Raw genomic sequence first — 19,640 nt, 5'->3', positions numbered from 1 at the left:
GGGAGGAGAAGCATATTGTTGTGCTGATTCTCTGCTTTTACCTGTAGATTTTGTGACTTGAAATTTTGAAAATTATTGATTATACCTTATTTTTCTTAGACAAACAGTTTCCCATTTTCATATTATGCTTAAAAAGTATCCTGCATATTAGAGGACAAAGTAATAGTTTAAGGGAAGAGACAGTGTAGGAAATTTCCCTGAATAAATGCATTAAAATAGGAAGGAAATGCTAGTAATGTGTTGACACTTGTTGGCGGTAACAGCATTACACTGGTGCAGTCTGTGTGTCCAATTGTTGTGAGAAATTGAGTGCTTTTCGATTTTGGTTTTGTGTATCCTGTTAACTCTTCTGGTGCTCATCATTTATATTACTTCACTTCAGTTTGCCTACCTTGGGTAGCATGTTAATGATTGTTGTGATGGCTCTGCTGGTCGTACAAATGTGATATGCTTCAGGTTTCAGGAATTGTGGGAAGAGCAGACCTGTTGTGTGCCCTGTTTGTGTTCGTTGCCTTCCTGAGTTATGTGAGGGCTGTCAAGCAGGCATCTGAAGAGGCCGCAAACAGAAAGCAGTCTTGTCGCTGGTATGACTTTGCTTTCTTTGTACATTTATTATCCATCTGTTTTGCACAAAGGACTCTCATATGCAGGAAGAAGTGGGTTGTAGTACTTGTGTGCTACATCCAGCTAGCCACAAAAAAAAATATTGTACATATGTCTGTTTATGACTATTTCTCACCACAACAGGCAGAAGTAATAGAATTACTTCAGTCATTTATATTACCTGATGAGTAGTCAAAATGTTATTGGTCTAGATATGAAAAAAATCTTGCTGGCTGTTCAGGTGACATTGCATTATCTGAAAAATGCTGTAGATAAGAAATTTATATATTAGCAAACATCACTTATATGGAATAGTGTGGTGAAGCTTGGTGAGGTAAGACAAATGGTGCTGATGTCATGATCAAAGTAATTTAACAATACTATATACCTCTAAATATTTTACTCTTTACTTAAACCTTTGCAGGTGTGGTCTCTTTATTTGCAGGTGTGGTCTCTTTATTTGATATTGTTCCTTACCAAACTTCCTTTTTTTTTTGTCTAAATTTTCTCAACATTTCTTTGACACCTTTCATTAGAACTAAAATATCTAATAACCAAATTATTATTTTTTTTTACAGTTTACTACTTCTTTAGTGTTATCTGTGCACTAAATTTCTTTGTTCTGTTTCCTTTTCTTGAATTATATACCACATCCACTGGGAAGGAGCAGCTGTTGAATAAAGAAAAGTCTTCATCTGTTGTATGCATCTTTTCCTTTAAGTTTTCTATAGATGCACCTAAGTAATGGCTGGTATGGTTGATGTAAGGTTGCCTTATAATCCCTCTCCTTGGTCTTCTCATCCTCAGGCTTAGGAGGTGTGGCCAGAGCAACGTGTACCTGATGCTGACGGCTGCTGCCACTGCCACTGCCATGCTCTGTAAGGAAGTTGGCATCACTGCACTGGTGGGTATTTACCTAGTTACATTTTGCCTTGTTGTAGTCTACAGGACCTTAAAATAAACTGATAGTAGATGGGAAAATTAGTGAGGTAGATTACTTGAGAAATATGAAGCAGGACTTTGGGAGATAACTTATCACAATATGCTATCAGAGTGGCGTCTCCTTAAGGTATCCTTCATGTCATCACACCTCCTGACACAAAAGTGCTAGACTTGGGAGGTGTGACCTGTGTTATGTAGCTGAGGGTCTAGTGTGGCTGTGTTTGTTCAGGGCGTGTGCAGTGCATACGACATCATCCTGGCACATGGGGGAGTGATTGGACGCACTGTCATCCTCCTGGTTCTTGGCCACAGCACCAGAGCAGTCTCATCATGGAGGAGCATCCCAGGTATTGTGATCAACTCCTTGTGTGTGTGTGTGTGTGTGTGTGTGTGTGTGTGTGTGTGTGTGTGTGTGTGTGTTTTGTCATGGATTTGCTCATAGATGAAGATCAGTTCAAAGACACTATTCAAAGTCCATGAAAATAAGATAAACAGATGAATACACAAATAATTCCAGGTGGTTCAGCCATTTAGCTGTGCAGCATTTGACATCACTGGGTAAGAGTTGAGGGGAGAGCTGGGATCCAGTATATTTTGTGAAATCTGATTCAAGTATTATGCCATTGGTTGCAAGCTTTACTAGTTTATGATGTGTGGAAAAAATTGTCCATTCCTAGCTACATTTGCTTATGTGTCTCCCACAGATGGTGTAGTGCGTCGGATGGTGTGGCGTCATGTGGTGCTGATGGTGACGGGTGTGGGCCTGCTGGTGGCACGCTGGGTAGTCATGGGGTCCACTGTTCCCAGGTTCATGAAGGTGGACAACCCCGCCTCCTTCCTGGATAGTGTGGTGTTCAGGGTGAGTTAGTCACACTGTCCCTCCTTGCTGCACTTTCTGGGTTGGCATGGCAAGGTTGTTTGTGTTGATATATTTTTGTGATACATAGCCAAGTATGAGTTTACTGTAATTTGCAGTGAATAAGAACCACTTGTTTTGGATGAAGGATTAATTAATTTACAGTTACTCTGGCTTTGAAAAGATTACCCCTCCAAAAAAATATGAGGTGTCTCATGAAGTGTGTTTTAAAGCTTTGCATCTTGAGCTTGCATGTTGCATTAAGTGCATAGCTTTTATTTTTCATGCAAGGGTTCATAGATATTTAGTGACAGATTACTGTGGCTAATGTGCTGTTCATCAGCCTGTGTAAGGTGATTTATCTGAAACTTAGTTTGCAGCTTTATGAGAATTTAGGATTCATCTGTAATGAATGTTATTGTGGGATGCACACACAGTGCAGCACACAAAGAACTACAGTTCAGCTTCATCTGTATAAAAGGAAATATTGTCTGATGTACTAAGTGTGGTGTGCAGTCCTGTCTGCCTCCACTTGTGCTTGGCATTGTGTGACCTCATCCACTGACCTTATGTATAAAGTCCACCTTTCTTTTATGATCATACATCTGATCTTACTATGTGATGGGCTTTTTCACTGAATTCCTTATCTTTGAGGCCTTCTCTTTGTGCATCATCTTTCTTTATTATATGAAAAAAGAAGAGAGCTTCATGGCTAGCTCAACCCTGATGCCATGAGCACATTTGGGAAACTGTTATGAATAAACATCTTCATAATATTGGAGGAAGAAAGTTTATGAAAACTGTCCATACACTGCAATTACTTTTTGTCTGCTCATCTCTTTAACATGTCTAGCTCTGCAGTAAGATGATGTGAATGGACTCTAAATATAACTTGAATAAGTTTAAAAATATAAATGGTTAGAACCTTTTGTTCCCAGCATTTTTTGACCAGTTCTGAAATAGAGCAACCCTTGTACATACAAGTTTGACTAAAACTGTTAACAAATAAAAACGCATTCTTCCCCCTGAATGTACTGAGCCTCATTTATATCCCGTACAAAGCTTGACTGATCAGTGCCCATACAATGCATATATCTGTTGTTCCAAAGCATTGGTGAATAGATTTCATTCCTTTCACCAGAATGTACTGAACCTTGTCTCCATCCCCCACAGAGCTTGAATTATCAGTACACCTACAGTATGAATGCTCTGCTGCTGATCCTCCCAATCTGGCTGTGCTTTGACTGGTCAATGGGCTGTGTGCCAGTCATTGTAAACTTCAGTGATCCAAGACTGCTGACTCTTCCAGTTCTCTGGGTTTCATTTGTAATGTTGCTGAGGCGAGGAATGGCACAGGGCAGAGGAAGTCAGACATCTAGGTAGGGACTGTCAGCAGCTGTCCATGTTGTTGGCTTATTCGATACTATATGAATTTACAGGTTATTTTATAATGCTTTGTTAATTGTAGTTTGACAGAAGGACAAATTATCTTTAGTTCTTGTAGGAATTTTAAATTGTGTTATTTAATGTTTTAAATTAATATCAATGTAGATTAGTTGTTGTGGCTCATCACAATGGAAGGATTTTAAGATATAATATAGGCTTAGGAGTTCCCTTGACAGTTTGATGAGTGTTCATTGTGTATTTGTCTTTCTTTTAGAAGCCTAAGATAGATGTAATGTCCCTTTGTATGACAGTACCTATAGGCTTGAGGAAGAACGATGCACTGCTCATATTGCTTTGGTTGAAAAATGCTTCAGCATCATTGTAAAGTTGTAATGGTGATGAGTGATGAAGGAGATCCAAGATATATATATATAATCATCCAAACCTAAACAGAGAATATTTAATTTAGAAACACTATGCTTGCATTTTCCAGTAAATATGCTTTCAGATTTGTGTTGATGGGGCTGGCCATGGGCATTGTGCCATTCCTGCCCGCCACAAACCTGTTCTTCCGGGTGGGGTTTGTCATAGCAGAGCGTGTGCTGTACCTGCCGGTGGTTGGTGTGTGCATCCTGGTGGTGACTGGCATGAGGGAGCTGTGTCTGGCGGGCCATCTTGGCAGGGTGAGGCTGCGGCTGTTCTGTTGTGTATGGATTCATCTTGTGTTTACCTCAGCAGTTTGTGTGAAGGTTAAGGGTGACTTTCATGAGGGTAACAAAATATTTTCTTAATGTATAGATGTTTGGGACTTTTGTTATTTTATGAAAAGGAAAATTCTTTTATGCTTACTTAAAAGAAAGAAATATTTAGTCACTACTGCAAAACAATTGTAGGATGGTGATTTAGATCTTTTTTGTTCACTTTTTTCTTATATTTTAATTAATTGATGGTAACTTTTTTGTGTTTTATTTTCTTATGATTTCTGTTCTCTTATTTTCTTTTCATCCATACTTCCATTCTCTCATTCATTATACGTGTATGTTTTTCCTTAAGTGTTTACATTTAATCCCAAACTTACTACTGGTTCATTTCCTACACTTTCATCTTCCCTGAACACATCCATTACCTTGATAAGGGAATCCTGTCTCCTTCAGAGGGTCATCCAGGCTGGCTACCTGGTGCTGGTGGTGGTGTTCATTCTCCGCTGCCAACAGAGAAGTCGTGAGTGGCTGACTGAGAAGCAGCTTTTCAACTCTGGCCTTGATGTGTGTCCGCTAAATGCCAAGGTACAACATCTGCTTGCTGTGAGGAGCCAGTGAAGCTAAACCTTGCAGGCTAACAGCATTAACTGAGTCTTGTGCCTTTATATATCTGGGAGCTGTACCAGTATTAACAAAGGATCAAAGTCCATGCTTTTTTGTTTAAAGAGAAAAGAGAGAATAGCTCAGTTGCACTACCAACAAAAGAAGAAGAGCATGGTCTGGTAGGAGTGACTAAAATACCAGAAATTTATTTAAATGGAGCAGTAAAGCTGTGTAGTGTTAGGACAGCCAAAACTGGCCAAACATCACATGGGCCTTGGTAATCTCTTATGGTCAGGCACACAAGTGTATACATACATCCATCTCATCTTCCTTCTGCAGGTTCACTACAACATTGGGAAAGTGGCTGCTGATGCTGGGGATGTGATGGAGGCGGTAAGACGATACAGAGAAGCACTGAGGCTCAACCCAGACTATGACCAGGCCATGAACAACTTGGCCAATATCCTTAAGGTGGGTGTGTGTTTATCTGCTGGTGTTGACCTAGTTGTATTATACAAGGCCTGAGCTCTGCTTGTCTGTTTTTGTCTATACATTTATCTAGATCCCTTTAGTTAATACACTTTCCTTACTGTTACCATGCAGTTTAATCCATTCAGAATATGTATATTTCTGTGCTGGAAGCTTTACATAGTTGTGTTATTCAAAGATCTTTCTTTACCCAACTTTTTTTCATGTCTCCTGTGAATCAAGTTGGTTGAAGTGAATGCAGAGAAAAGGTTCCATGAAGGTGGTTGGGTAGTGGTGTGCTGTGTTTGCTCCAGATTTTTGTTATTTTACATGTTTTAGTGATAATATTAATGGTAAATAAGTACCATTGATGTACAAGTGTGCTTTTAGAAAATGCAAGTAAATCTGGGAAGCAGTTTTCTAAAAGATACATGTGCAGTAAATTTTATGGGACACTGCAACACCGAAATCATGATTTGCCAGTAGCCTAAACTTTCATCTTGGACTTTTATGATGCAGGCTGATTTTTAGGGAAAAAAGTTTTGTTATTAGTCAGTGAAAATGATAAGTTGTTTCATAGTTTATAGAGAATAAGGCATGTTTTTTATGTATTGTTGTTTTGGTTCACATGACACCCTGTTCCCTTCAAACAGGACCAAGGTCATCTGGATGAAGCCCTTCACCTGCTGCAGCAAGCCACCACACTTCGGCCAGACTTTGCAGCTGCCTGGATGAACCTGGGCATTGTCCAGGCCTCACTAGGAGACCACGGCTCTGCAGAGAACAGTTACCTCACTGCCCTCTCCCACAGATCAGTGAGTGGCTTTGTGTAGCTTAGGAAGAACCAAAAGAGTAAATTTGGTGTGTTTGGGGAGAGGATATAGTGCTCTTAATTTTTTTCCATGTTTGTAGCCCTTTCCTATGCAAGCAGGCATGTATATAAACTATGCATAACATCCACTCATCAATAGGTGTTGTGTTAGAAGTGGAAAATTGGCATGTAAAGTACTAGAGAGAGACAAAAGTCACAGAGAAGATTACAGGCTTAGCATGAGCAGTAAACAGCAAGGTGATCATAACAATGGAAAATTTGGACTTAAAGAGAGAGGAGAGTAGGTATTGGATTATGGACAGGGGGAGGGATGTGCACTTCTCTTTCACTGTTGTGTTTCTTTCCCCTCTTTCCTTTTATATCTTCACTTCTTTTTATTTTGCCATGTTAATCTTGAAAAAAAATTACATTGCTGTCCAAATAGAGGAACAGTCCATTGCATGAAGAATCTTGTCATGAAGAGAACTACAGCTGAATCTTGTAGGGATGAATATTTTTTGTAGCTTGTAAGTGGAAGAAAAAAGCTCTTTTGATAATCTGATTGGATGTCTTCATAAATTAAACTTTTCTGTACCACTCAGGTATACCCAGACTGTTTGTACAACCTGGGGAACCTGTATTTGGAGAAAGGGGACCACCAGGCAGCACTAGCAACCTGGACCAATGCCACCACTCTCAAGCCCTCCCTCGCAGTGGCCTGGACCAACATGCTCATCCTTCTTGATTCCCAGGGACTCTACCAGCCAGCCATTGACATTGCAGACCAAGCACTGAAGTGAGTTGTATTGCTGGTTTCACAGGTTTTGAAGATGTGTAATGTGGATTGTGAATGTATTGGTGTAATTAATGCTAGGAATATGTGTTTGAGATGCTCTTAATGTGTGTATGAAAGGATCTGGTGTAGGAGAGGCTCTAGGTATGTGTGATGTGGAATTAAGACACACACACACACACACACACACACACACACACACACACACACACACACACACACACACACACACACACACACACACACACACACACACACACACACACACACACACACACACACACACACACACACTTTCTTCTTTCTCTCACCCCTATTCTGTCCACCTCTCTAATGCAAGAGTTAACCAATTTTTTCAATCATTCATCCCTTTCTTTGGTAAACTCTGGAACTCCCTGCCTGCTTCTGTATTTCCACCTTCCTATGATTGGAATTCCTTCAAGAGGAAGGTTTCAAGACACTTATCCTTCAATTTTTGACTACTGCTTTGTAACCTTTTCTGGGACTGGCATCAGTGGGCTTTTTTTTTTTTTTTGTTGCCCTTGGCCATTGTCCCTCCAACATAAACACACACACACACACACACACACACACACACACACACACACACACACACACACACACACACACACACACACACACACACACACACACACACACACACACACACACACACACACACACACACACACACACACACACACACACACACACACACCAGTAATGTATACAGATCAGTGAATTGTGTGTGTGTGTGTGTCTGTGTGTCTATGTGTACATGCACATGCATGCCATGTCTTGGTTACCTCTATTACCAGTCTAGTGCCAAAATAGAGTAAGCATATTATTATACAAAACATAGTTTTATATACCATCAAACACATATGCTGTACATAAATACCTCCCTTAACTTCCCCAGACATCTACCAAATGAACCAGCACTGCACTTCAATCTGGCCAACACGCTGGGCAAGCTGAATCGCTACCAGGAGTCAGAGTCACACTTCCTGCTAGCCACCACATTGGATCCTACTAATGCCAACTACTGGGCTAATCTGGGAGTGCTGTACCACCGCTGGCGGAAGTATGAGCAAGCACAGCAGTCCTACGTGCACGCCCTGCGCCTCAACCCTACCTTGCGGAGTGCCCAGGACAACTTGAGTATGCTGCTCAAGGCGACTGGTAAGATAACCAGATAGCAGGACGCAGCAGTGGTGGCAGCTGCAGAAGGGAAGTGGTGAGGGACTGTTCTTTCTCTCCCTCTTCTGTTTCTTAATTTCTTATTTATCTTTTCAATGCTTTAAGTGGGTTTTTTCTTCTTTAAATTGAAACAAGTTTGTAAAAATTTCCACACATTTCTTTTGTTGTTAATTGTTTGTGTTTTTCTGTTGAGTATGGAATATTTTCAAAAATGAATTTTCTGATATTTTTTTTCATCTTTTAGTACTGTGCTACACAGTCTTGTTTTAGATGAGTATCAGAGTCACACCTCAGTATTTATTTTGTTGAATAGGTTTTCTTAGATATTTAGTAAATGAAGAAGAATGAGAGGTTGGAAGCTTTCATGCTTGCTGAGCATCACTGTAGCATGTCATGTGGTTAGGAGTGGATGGTTTGAGTAAGGGCAGTGGTGTTCAGCTTAACATTTGAATAACACAGAAGCAGGCATAAAGACACCCAAGTTTGTAGCAATTACCAACAAAGATAGAGGAATAGGAGAAATTTGGCCTTCTTGATGCAATAAGTTAGGTACTTTATTACCTTTCTTAGAGGAACAAAGATTTGCACTGGACAGAGTTTTGTGAATTGGTATAGAAGTTTGGTCTTTGTTTTGCATGTGTTATACTCTTAATTATTCTAACAAACCTTTTATTAATGCATTGGCAGCTTTATATTTTGTACTAATTACCTTTTTTTTTCTTTTATAAGAAAGAAATATATCAGGGTAACCATCCACAGTGTTCATGGTTATTACTGGTGAGGTGGGATATTACAGCTTGCACTGTAATTACAAAGCAAAAGCAGCTCACTGTTCAAGTTGCTGTGTAGAATGTGTGGGAAAAGGAAGGGCATATGGAACAATGCTCTTGATAGTGGTGATGCACCCCTGTCATGCCCAAGGGAAACCTTGTAGCAAGATGCAATATGATGTAGTACCTGTGTGCCAAGTCACCAGTGAGAATGAGTGGCCATATTCTAGTGTTACTTTTTTGTTGTTTTCAGATGTTAATGCACCAAAGCACAGTAATGTTTATGCTGTGACTTATTGCTATGATTCTCATTTGAGTGTTTATTTAATGTTGATTCTGTTATTGGTTTTCATAGAGCATATCAGGGAAACAATTTCTGGTGTAAAGCCATTATAAGGAGTCATATGTAAATGTAGTACATTTGTGATCCTAGAACTTTGAAGTATTGATTCTGTTGCAGAAAAAAAAAACAACAACTTCCTATGATGGATAATGGAGCAGATTATTTACATGGATTAACAATATTGTTGAATTTTGAATTTATAAATTGAAGGCAGAAGTTAAATGGAAGTGAATGGTTGTGTAAGGAGATGAGCATGACTAGGTGAAAAGAGATGGACACATGGTGTGTAGCTGTAGGGGAAGGATGAGGATTGTGTGGAAGATAAAAAACAAATTGAGTGAAAGCAATGTAAAGGACAAAATTGAGTGGGAAAGAGAGATAGGACTGAAATGAATAAGAAAATGTTTCAGAATTAAGTGAAGATGATGTAAAAGGAATTGAAGAGAAAGACAGTGGAAGTAAATAATAGTAGGGTGCTACTTAGGAGGTTTGCTGTAAGGAAAAGATGGACTGAGTATTTTGAAAGGTTACTGAATGTAGAGGAAGATTAAGAGCCTAAGAATGCCATAACGGGAAGTGAGTGAGGAATTATTGTGTTATGAGAGTTAAATGAGTCACTGAACACAAGGGAGGAAGTGAGGGAGAAGGAAGCAGGAAGCAGGTAAGGCTAAAAGTGTGCATTGATGTGTAGTAGAATGCTTGAAAATACATTGTTTGTGGTTAGTAGGTCTGGTAAATGTGTCATAACAGTATGAGGCAAATGGACAGGGCAAATGTATGTGCATGTGTGTGTATTTTACCCATATATAAAGATAAGAATGAAAAGTATGACTGTAGTAGTGCTAGGGATAAAAAGTCTACCAAGTATTGTAGGTAAGGTGTATGGCAATGGTGATGAAGAGGATTAAAGATAGGTATATGTAATGAGCAGTGTGGTTTTAGAAGAGAGGGGCAGGGAGTGCATGGACCAGGTGTTGGCTCTCAGCTATCTGAAAAAGTGGAAGGAGAGAATGTATTTTAGATGTTTGTGAATTCAGAGAAAGTACATCTCAGAATTAATTGGAAGGAATTGTGAACTTGTTTTTTGGAGGAATTATATGAAGGTTGGTGGATTATTAAAAGGAGTGAGAAGGCTTTATATAACTTTCCATGCACTCATTTACTAGAGACAAGTTATCTTAAATCTGTTTTGTTTGGTCCTCACATGGAAGGAGTGTGTTCCGTAAAGCTTGTGTGTCTGGCATCACTGTAAGTCTTCTGGAGAAACTCTTCACACCAACTAAGTCCCCAGGTAATGTGATAGATGAAGCAGAGGTAAGCAAAATTTGGGCATTATCATCATCACATCATTCCAAGTGCAGACAAAGAAATTCATAAAGAAAAGGCATATTGGTGCTCTGAATTTAATATGGATATGCATTTGTATTTTTCTAATTGCATCATTCATTCCTCACTCATTGTACTTAAGATCTAGGTAACTGAATGCTCATTTTCTACTCTCACTTAAAGAATTCTCATCAGGTAGGAAGCTTGTTCTTTGTGCATCACCCTCACAATAGAGTGGTTCGGGTGGCAGGCAGTGTATCTTGTTGGCTCGTAACTTGCTGGACACATGACTGACAAGATTCTGTTGTAGGGGAATATCGGATTTCAAGCAGTGTTTTATTTTCTTTTCCTTTTGATACTGACAAATTTCATCTTAAGTGTGGTGTCTTAAAATGACTAATTATCTGTACAGTATATAACCGCCATTAGTTTGTTAAATGTTATGTAGGTAGGTGCCAACTTTTAGGTTAAACTAACACCTATTTATGTGAGAGTGGGTGCCAATTTTTAGGGTAAGTGAGTACCAAGTGTTGGAGGTGTGGGTGGGTGAAGTGGTGGAGGGGTGGCTGGTACTGTCACTGCCTCTCCACATGGGTGCTGATGCCACTGCCAATAGAGTCTACCACAACCACAGCTAAATATGGTAAGAAAGAGACAAAAATCATCAGAACTCATTAAGATTATACTTTAGAAAATCATTGTTAAAATTTACATTAAAGTGCAGTTAATCATATCTTAATTGTCCTATGTGCTTAAACTGTTGTGGATCCTGCTCTAGTTAAACTCCAACCCAAAGTTTGTTGAAGAATTGGTATCTTTGCATTATTGTCATGCCATGTAACTGGACAATAACATTCTCAGCATCAGTAAACTAGGTGGTGGTATTTTGTGAAGATTGTGTTTCTTACATATTTACAAGCATGCCCTTAATACTGTGATCATTAGTGTTCTCCAGTGTTATGCAGTCTGGTGATCCTTTTGCTGCTGAACTGAATAATAATTACAATGATATATATATATATATATATATATATATATATATATATATATATATATATATATATATATATATATATATATATATATATATATATATATATATATATATATATATATATATATATATATATATATTTTTTTTTTTTATTATTATTATTATTATTTTTTTTTTTTTGATGAGGCAATTGTTGCATATGACATTTTTAAAAGGACATTTTTGTTTGCTAGCATTGGATTATTGTGTGTCACTTCTTATTTTGTTTGATCTTTTATTTGCTGTTAGTTATATGGCAGGAATTTTGATGTTATTAAGTTTGTTAGACATTTTGATGTGGCCTAAAATTGGTACCTAAGCTTTGACTTAAGGGTTTCTGCATCAACCTTCTGGCCACTATGGTGCTGGAGTGTGGGTGTGCTGGTCACCCCACCACACCAGCAGCAGCCTCCACAGGGTTTCTGGAGCAAGTTGAGTACATCAAGCAGATGCACTCAACACTACAATTGCAAGTCATAAGGGTCTTTGTGATGTCACCGAAGAAAAGAGGAAGCAGGAATGTGAAATGTTATGTTTTAAATGGTTAATTCTTGTTTTCTTCAGTCAAGAGTCAGTGTAGGATGTGATGTGGTGGTGAAGCAGCAATTGGTGGTGGTGGTGATGCATCCCAACACAGGCAAACTACGATGCTTCTTATGTTAGTCATTATGATTATGCTTGGAACATATCCGTGCAGAATCACCATCAGGTACATAATATTGCTCTAGTCTTAGTTTTCATGTGGGTATTTTTCATCTCTTATTCTGTTCCCCTTCTGGTACACAAGCACATGCAAGCTGTTGGCAGTAAAGGCTACGTTTATGTGTAATACTTGTGTACATTTTAAAATTGTGTTTAATGAATGTTTATATTTTTTTGTGAGAAGAATGTGTGTTGCAATTACTGTTTGATGACATGCTTGGGAAAATGTCATGTGCTTGTGAACTGTCCCACCTCATAACCCAGTGCCACTGTGTAGGGGAGGTGTGTGCACTCTCAAAGGCTTAGAATGGTAGCAGTGGATCATCCTGCTTGACTGCACTTATTAAAGTTATGCACCTTAATGTGTTTATAGATGAAGAGTAGTATTTATGGGGACATGAGGCAATCATAGTATAAGTGTGTATAGAGTATGAATGTGAAGCAGACAAATGATGTGTAACTAGTAAATTGTGTATGTAACACTGCTCATGTGCTTAGTAGGGCTTCATTTTATCATGAATTCAGACTAATTTAAATCAGCATGAAGGATTATATGTTTATGTGCTTTTTCTAAGAGTGACATGTTAAGTTTTCTCACCCAGCTGTGGGACACTTTCTGAGTTGGGTGAGGAGTCAGTGTGGAACATGTTCTTATGTAAGGTTAGGAGTAAATTGTACAAAATAGACTTTAACACTTGTATGCTTGTGTCCATTCTTCTGATATACTTGTTCTGAAGACTGGAAGCAGTTGTCTTGGCTTGGGCCAGAGCATCTTACTTAAGCTTGCAGTCTGATCAGCCTCTAGCTTGCAACTATAGCTGCAGGAGGTGGCTAGTCTGCTCTTGAGTATGTAAAAAAAATGATGTAACTTGAAAAAAAGAAGTAGAGGCCATGCACCCAATAGTATGAAATGTTGAAATGTTCATGAAATCCAGTTGAGTGTTTTCTGTGACTGAACTGAACTTTTGTTTGAACATGAACAATAGAGCTGGTGAGTGATGGACATGCTGGTGAGCAGATTTGATGTTGCTGCAGCTCTCACTTGTGTGTACTTAAAGGAGTCCCTATAGCAGCTTATCCTCCAGCTGTACATTTGGGTCGAAGAGATATAGGAATTACTGGTCACTTTTGCTTTTGTTGCTTTGTTGTGTCAAAGAAAGGTACTTGATTGTAAAATTTCTTCCCATGTATTTTAAAGATTCTCTTGAGATGATCATCACAATGGTTAGTAGGCTGGGTGCACCTGTAAAGTTTTTCATAGAAGGTTTTTACTCTTTGGTCAGTACTTTTGTAAGTAACCATCAGTGATCTTTTACTGGCATTGGCTGGCTCTGAGAATGAAGTTAAGTTGATTTATCTCATGGCAATGTGCAATAGACAGGAAGGTCATTGACCAGACCTTTACTAGTTACTTCATAGTGGCACCTTTCTTTTGATGTTTCAAGAAAAAATGGCTTTATTCATAAAGAAGCCACATGCTAAACACCTTTTTATAATATGCCATATGTTAAATATGATTTACAATTGTTTTATGTTTTAGATAACATTTATAACTTGCAAATGAGAGGTGTGCTCATAGAGGAGTATAATTTATTTAGGTTACTTTGGCGCCCAGTGGACGGGTGTTGGCACACTGCCTGGCGTCATATTTTCTTGTTTTGTTATGTTTTGTAAAAAAAGTTAAAGTTAAAACAAGTAAAATTGCTGCTTGACACTACATCTTTCCTTCCCAGTAAGACATTTACTTTGTTGTACCCTGTGTGTTTGATGGGTGAGTAAGGCAGCTACAGGCTGTACTGATGCCATACTGAGTGGCATGGTGTGTGTGTGTGTGTGTGTGTGTGTGTGTGTGTGTGTGTGTGTGTGTGTGTCATTTGATGTCATCTGTTTTCCTTTCTTTTACATAATAATTATGATAGGAATAATTTTATAGTGATGGAGTACAAAAGCTCCACAATAATATCAGGATCTGATGATCCTCATGGCCCTGATGTGCAGTGGTGCCCTGGTCAGAGATTTGATCTCTGGCTGATGTCTGTCATGGCTAAAGATTTATCTCGCCTTCACACGGACTTGGCATCCAAAGCTGTCTTGTTCTCCTGGTCAGGAGTTCAATCCCCTGTCTATTAAGGACTAAGGATTTATTTTGAATTCTAATAAATTCCTCGGTATTTCTTTAAGTGCCCAAGTTTGGCATGACACTTTGTTATCTGATGTCCCCTTTCAAGGAAAGAGCTGAGGCACAATTTCTACAGAAGCACAAGCATTCCTTCGTCATAGCTGCCAACAAGTCTACAGGAGACAGACAACTTGTTGGACCTTGCAGCATGCAGGTCAGTGATCTTCATGATATTATTTTAGAAAATGGAAATGAAATATGCTGGATAAAAACATGCCAAACAAACTGACCTTGCAGCATGCAGGTCAGTGATCTTCATGATATTATTTTAGAAAATGGAAATGAAATATGCTGGATAAAAACATGCCAAACAAATTGTGCCTATCACCATGGATGCATATTCTCTTGTTTATGTCAGTAGCTACAAGCGATAGGAACACCATATAAAGCAATGCTGAGAGAGAGAGAGAGAGAGAGAGAGAGAGAGAGAGAGAGAGAGAGAGAGAGAGTCGTTTACTGAGGTTTAGGTACAAAGTTTTAGGTAATTTTGAGAGAAGAAAAATAAAATATGAGATAAACACGCCAATATGATTATATTATTGATTTATTTTTCATTGCCTGGAAGGGGAGGAGTAAAGGCCGGAGCAAGCCAGTGATCACCAAGGATTCGCAGAGGACTGCAGATTGAGCCTGAGGGAGTCCAGAATAAAACAACTAACAGACAAGGGAGAGGTAGTTTGCGTCGAGTGAGTAGCACAATGTCAAATTAGATTCCCAACGATGACGATTCTGAGGGGGGAAATGTTTGATTAGACTGAAAGATTACGTAGAAGGTTTAGTGAATTTAGAGATCTCTGTGATAGATAGTATTTGGCATCCTTAGTGAGTAGTGTGGGTAGCTTTTGATAGGGGATTCTGTGAGACAAGATCCGCTCTGTTACACTATCATTTTGTTTTGCTGTGGATATCTTTCCTTGGGTGGCAGTTCTAGGCTTAGAATTACATGATTGAGCCTAACATTCGACGCCATTAGCCAGTCACTGAGAGGTTGTTCCGTGCGAATAGGATAACAAAAGAGGTTGGTTAAGGGAGCTTGCTGGGAAGGTGATGTTAGGACACAAAATGGTTCAGGAGAATGCAAGTGCAAAAACAGGAGTATATAGAATGAATAATGAGAGAGAGAGAGAGAGAGAGAGAGAGAGAGAGAGAGAGAGAGAGAGAGAGAGAGAGGCATGAACTGATGCTTACTGCTACGCAAACCATAACTGTATCTAGTTTCTTTTGAAGCTAGTTTCACTCCTATGCCATTGAGCCATTCGATCATCTACTGTGCGTTCTGTCCCTCCTTGATTTCCCCATGTGGCAGCGCTTGACGTATTAAATGTGCTCACTGGGAGAAAGTATTATTGAAAATGTCGGAGTACTGATGACAAAGAAATAATCTTAGCAGGAGCTGGCTGATTGTGGGTAAAATATGATGCCTTTTTAATATCGTGATCGAGGTGGAATAAAAAAATTGCATTAATTTAAATCCAACCTTACTCAACCCTCAGATGTAAAAACCCCAACGTTATTTTAATATTATAAATTTCCACTGATTAATATTCTAAACCTCACGTGAGAAATTGTATGGACTACTTGTATATATGGCTTCACGTAAAAAAAAAAAAAAAATAAATAAATACTGCAGTACAGCCTATCACGTTCTCCAAAGCCCGCTTCTCTGTCTGGGACCACATCCACACCTCAGTGAGCCCACACTGATCTAATTCAACTCTCCCCCACTCTGCTCTGCATGTGAGTGGCTCTGCTATTCTATTGCAGAACGTGATCCTGTTATGGAAACATTGGATCTCCACTTATTTGGTTCCAGAAAAGACTTGCATAGTGTCAAATTAGTAACTGAGAGGAACCCCTTTAGCAACCATTTGAGCTGTCACTGGTCATTGGACATACGGCAATCTTGAAATGGTTTGCCTTGATGGTGCAGGGTATGGTGCTTCGGTACTCAACCCTTGAAGATTTACTTTTTCTCCAATCTTTTTGTAATAGTCGTGATTGTGTCCGGTCAGATGATGAGGATAATAATTGGAAATATGTAGGTTGGTTTCATGCAGGACCTACCACGTTTAGGCCTGACGGCTTCTTGCAGTTTCCCTTGTTTTTTTATGTTTTATGATCTTATTATGTCCTGCCTTGTTTTTGGATAACTCATGGCACCTAAAGCAAGCAAGCCTGGTGTCGCATTCTCAAACATGTCGACGTATCCTCTTGATTGCGTAATCTACTGATTCTCTCTCTCTCTCTCTCTCTCTCTCTCTCTCTCTCTCTCTCTCTCTCAGTAAAGCCGCTTCACATTCACAAATCACTGTAAACAGCTTCTGCAGGGCATCACCACCGCTAGACTCCCGTTCTTGAGATAGGATTGGGGAGCGCCGCGCTCTGCCTGTCTCCTCTCCCTCTGTAATGTAGTTCCTTGCGGGCTATCCTCTGTCAAAGCCTCAATTTGCATAGTGATGACGCTTTTGATACTCTACTGCTTGTTGATCACTGTGCTTTCTGCCCCCTGCACTCCTTACGCTGCTGCTCCCTTGCCCCACCACAGCCAGTGGATGAGTGAAGCTTCGTTCGACGAGGGTGTGCCGCTTCGCTTGGCAACCTCACACTGCATGAGTCCTGTGCCTCGGATGCTTCCTCGCCGCTCCCCAACACATTGCCACACGTAGATAGGAATTACAAGCCTCAAAGGGCATCGTGGGGCCGCAGTGTTTGAGGCAGGATTAGAGTGAGGCGACGTGAGGGAGGTGTTTAGTGCACCGCATCTGATTGACGAAAGGACGTGTAGGGAATACGAAGATTGATTGTACGATTTGCATGGTCGCCAATACACCTTTCCACCTCCCACAGCGTGCGTTGTGTCCGAAACATGGAGCACTATCCTGAACCGTCTCAGGCGTCGTGGCTGGCTTGTGTCGCTGCTGGTTCACACGTGTTGCACCAGCTCATTGTTGCAGCACTTCAGAATTTTGTCAACACGTGCCACTGTTGTGCTAAAAGGGGAGGCGGGGAGAATGTTAGTGTTCCACGAGCAGAAAGCTTCTCAAGGAACAATGTTTGGGACGAATCATTTTCGCACGGCAGCGTCCTGTGTGGCTGCGGGTGTGGCGGGGGCGGTGCAGGTGCGTGACTTGCTGCCGGGGGGGAGGGGGGATATGGCGTGGCACGAGCAAAACTTGTTTGTTGAGATCTGCCAACATGAACTGTGGCTGGAAGCTTAGGGATGGCCATGAAAAAGAAACTGGTTAGCCTGAGGCTCGTGGACAAGTGGTGAGATTAAAAAGCTTCAACATTATATGCCCAAATGCATACAATAATGATTATTGTTAATTGCACAGTGTCTGTCAGCCTGTGGTCAGCCACACTCAGGGTCGACTTGGTGCGCTGCTAGTTTGATTAGATGCTCCGTGCTGGGAAACGAAGGTTTGGCCTGAGAGGTGGAGAACCCGTCGCGGGAGGGAAGGGTTGTGGGGTGGAGGGAGGTGACGGTCATCTTTAGCCATTAGGGTCTTATCTGAGCACTGGAGCCTGAATCTGACGTTGTCAACATGAGGTAAGCCTGCCTGGCGGCACAGCGCGGCACAAAGTCGCGGATGAAGGGCTCGCATGCGGCGTGTATAAGGCGCCTTTGATGTTACTATCAATACAAAAGCGGCGGCCTGGGAATGACGTTTGTTTAGCTTTCAGGAGTAATGTTTAGGGACCCACGAGGTCGTGGGGTCTGACGTACAGGAGGCAGCCGCCGCGGGGAAGGAGGCGCGGCGGGATATTGACGCGGCCCCTTCCCCCTCCACCCATCTCTCAGTAGGCGCCCGCCCGGCGCCACCTGCTTTCCGGAATAATCCCGCAAAGGTTCACGGAGGGAGCAGCCGACCGTAATTGGGGCAATGATTCGAGGCAGCTGGCGGTCGCGCGAGTGGCACTGAGCTGCCTGTGGTCGGCCGGCGCAGGCAAATGGCTCTTGTCTTGTTGCTGATTTTCCTTTTCTCTCCTTTCCTTTTATTTTACTCTTCTGTTCCTTTGTTCTGTCCCCTTTCTCTTCATCATCTTCCTTTTCTTTCTTTTCCTAATCTTTCACCTGTCATCCCCACCACTTCTTTCTCTTCCTATTTCTTCCTTTCTAATCTTCTTTTTTCTCACTCTACTCATTCGTTCGCACCTGCTGGCCAGAACGGAGCGAAGACCAGCCAAGATTCTTTTTGCTGGAAGATTTAACTTTCCTTACACTTTGTCTTGGCAGGAATGGCGCCGGCGGGGCCACCCTCATTCCAGGCCTTGAGACTCCGCCGTTAAACTCCTAAATGCAAACCAGAAAGTGTTATTGCCCATCGATACGAGCTTCCCTCAGCGTGGAGAGGAAGAGACTGACGCGTGAAGGGCAGAGAGGCACAGTTGTTCTGGTTAGAGTTGTTAGAAGGTTAGAGTTGTGGTTATACTCGCTTTTGCATGCCCCGTATTGAGAAAAGCTTTGCTCTCTCATCACGACTGTTTTCAAAGGCGACAGAAATAATGCGTCGGGTTCTCCTATTAATAGAGTAAAAATCTTATTGGTCTGTTACTAGAGCCATAAGATCACTCTTAAAACCCCGTGTAACTTCAACTACGTAAAGCCTTTTGAAAGTCATCGAAGTGCGGACAGAAGTATTTCAGAGTAAGGTCCTTTGTTGCACGATCTTTTTTGCGTCCCTAATTTTTCTAAGAGGCACTTGTTGGTTCAAAGGAAGGTGGTGAGTTTCACAGACTTTACCTAATTGATATCGTTTACATATATTTACAACTTAAGAGCTCATATACAACTTCCGACGGTCATGCACAGCATCCTTTGCACAGTAATAACAGTTATGTGATAGTGGATTCGTCTCTCATCAGATGAATCATATTTGGTGCAGCATCGTGTCAGCATAGAGTGAAGTGTGACGGCTGTAAT

General features: G+C 40.7%; 1 protein-coding gene across 3 annotated transcripts in view; it reads left to right on the top strand.

Moving 5' to 3' along the window:
- LOC135094846 (protein O-mannosyl-transferase TMTC4-like) overlaps nucleotides 1–11,690 on the top strand; it is a 30,773-nt gene extending 19,083 nt beyond the window's left edge. For all 3 annotated transcript variants that reach the window (XM_063995299.1, XM_063995307.1, XM_063995316.1), the window contains exons 5-15: nucleotides 457–584; nucleotides 1,411–1,507; nucleotides 1,775–1,892; nucleotides 2,250–2,404; nucleotides 3,575–3,780; nucleotides 4,296–4,470; nucleotides 4,942–5,073; nucleotides 5,431–5,562; nucleotides 6,213–6,374; nucleotides 6,973–7,166; nucleotides 8,083–11,690. In XM_063995299.1, the coding sequence (XP_063851369.1) occupies nucleotides 457–584; nucleotides 1,411–1,507; nucleotides 1,775–1,892; nucleotides 2,250–2,404; nucleotides 3,575–3,780; nucleotides 4,296–4,470; nucleotides 4,942–5,073; nucleotides 5,431–5,562; nucleotides 6,213–6,374; nucleotides 6,973–7,166; nucleotides 8,083–8,362 (1,779 nt within the window). In that variant the 3' untranslated portion in view covers nucleotides 8,363–11,690. The remainder of the gene's footprint in view (nucleotides 1–456; nucleotides 585–1,410; nucleotides 1,508–1,774; nucleotides 1,893–2,249; nucleotides 2,405–3,574; nucleotides 3,781–4,295; nucleotides 4,471–4,941; nucleotides 5,074–5,430; nucleotides 5,563–6,212; nucleotides 6,375–6,972; nucleotides 7,167–8,082) is intronic.
- Nucleotides 11,691–19,640: the final 7,950 nt, after the last annotated feature.

Source organism: Scylla paramamosain, chromosome 3, assembly GCF_035594125.1.
Source record: "Scylla paramamosain isolate STU-SP2022 chromosome 3, ASM3559412v1, whole genome shotgun sequence".
In the NCBI taxonomy this organism is placed as follows: Eukaryota; Metazoa; Arthropoda; class Malacostraca; order Decapoda; family Portunidae; genus Scylla; species Scylla paramamosain.
Note: the sequence above shows the minus strand (reverse complement) of the source record. Positions and strands in the feature narration are given on the sequence as shown.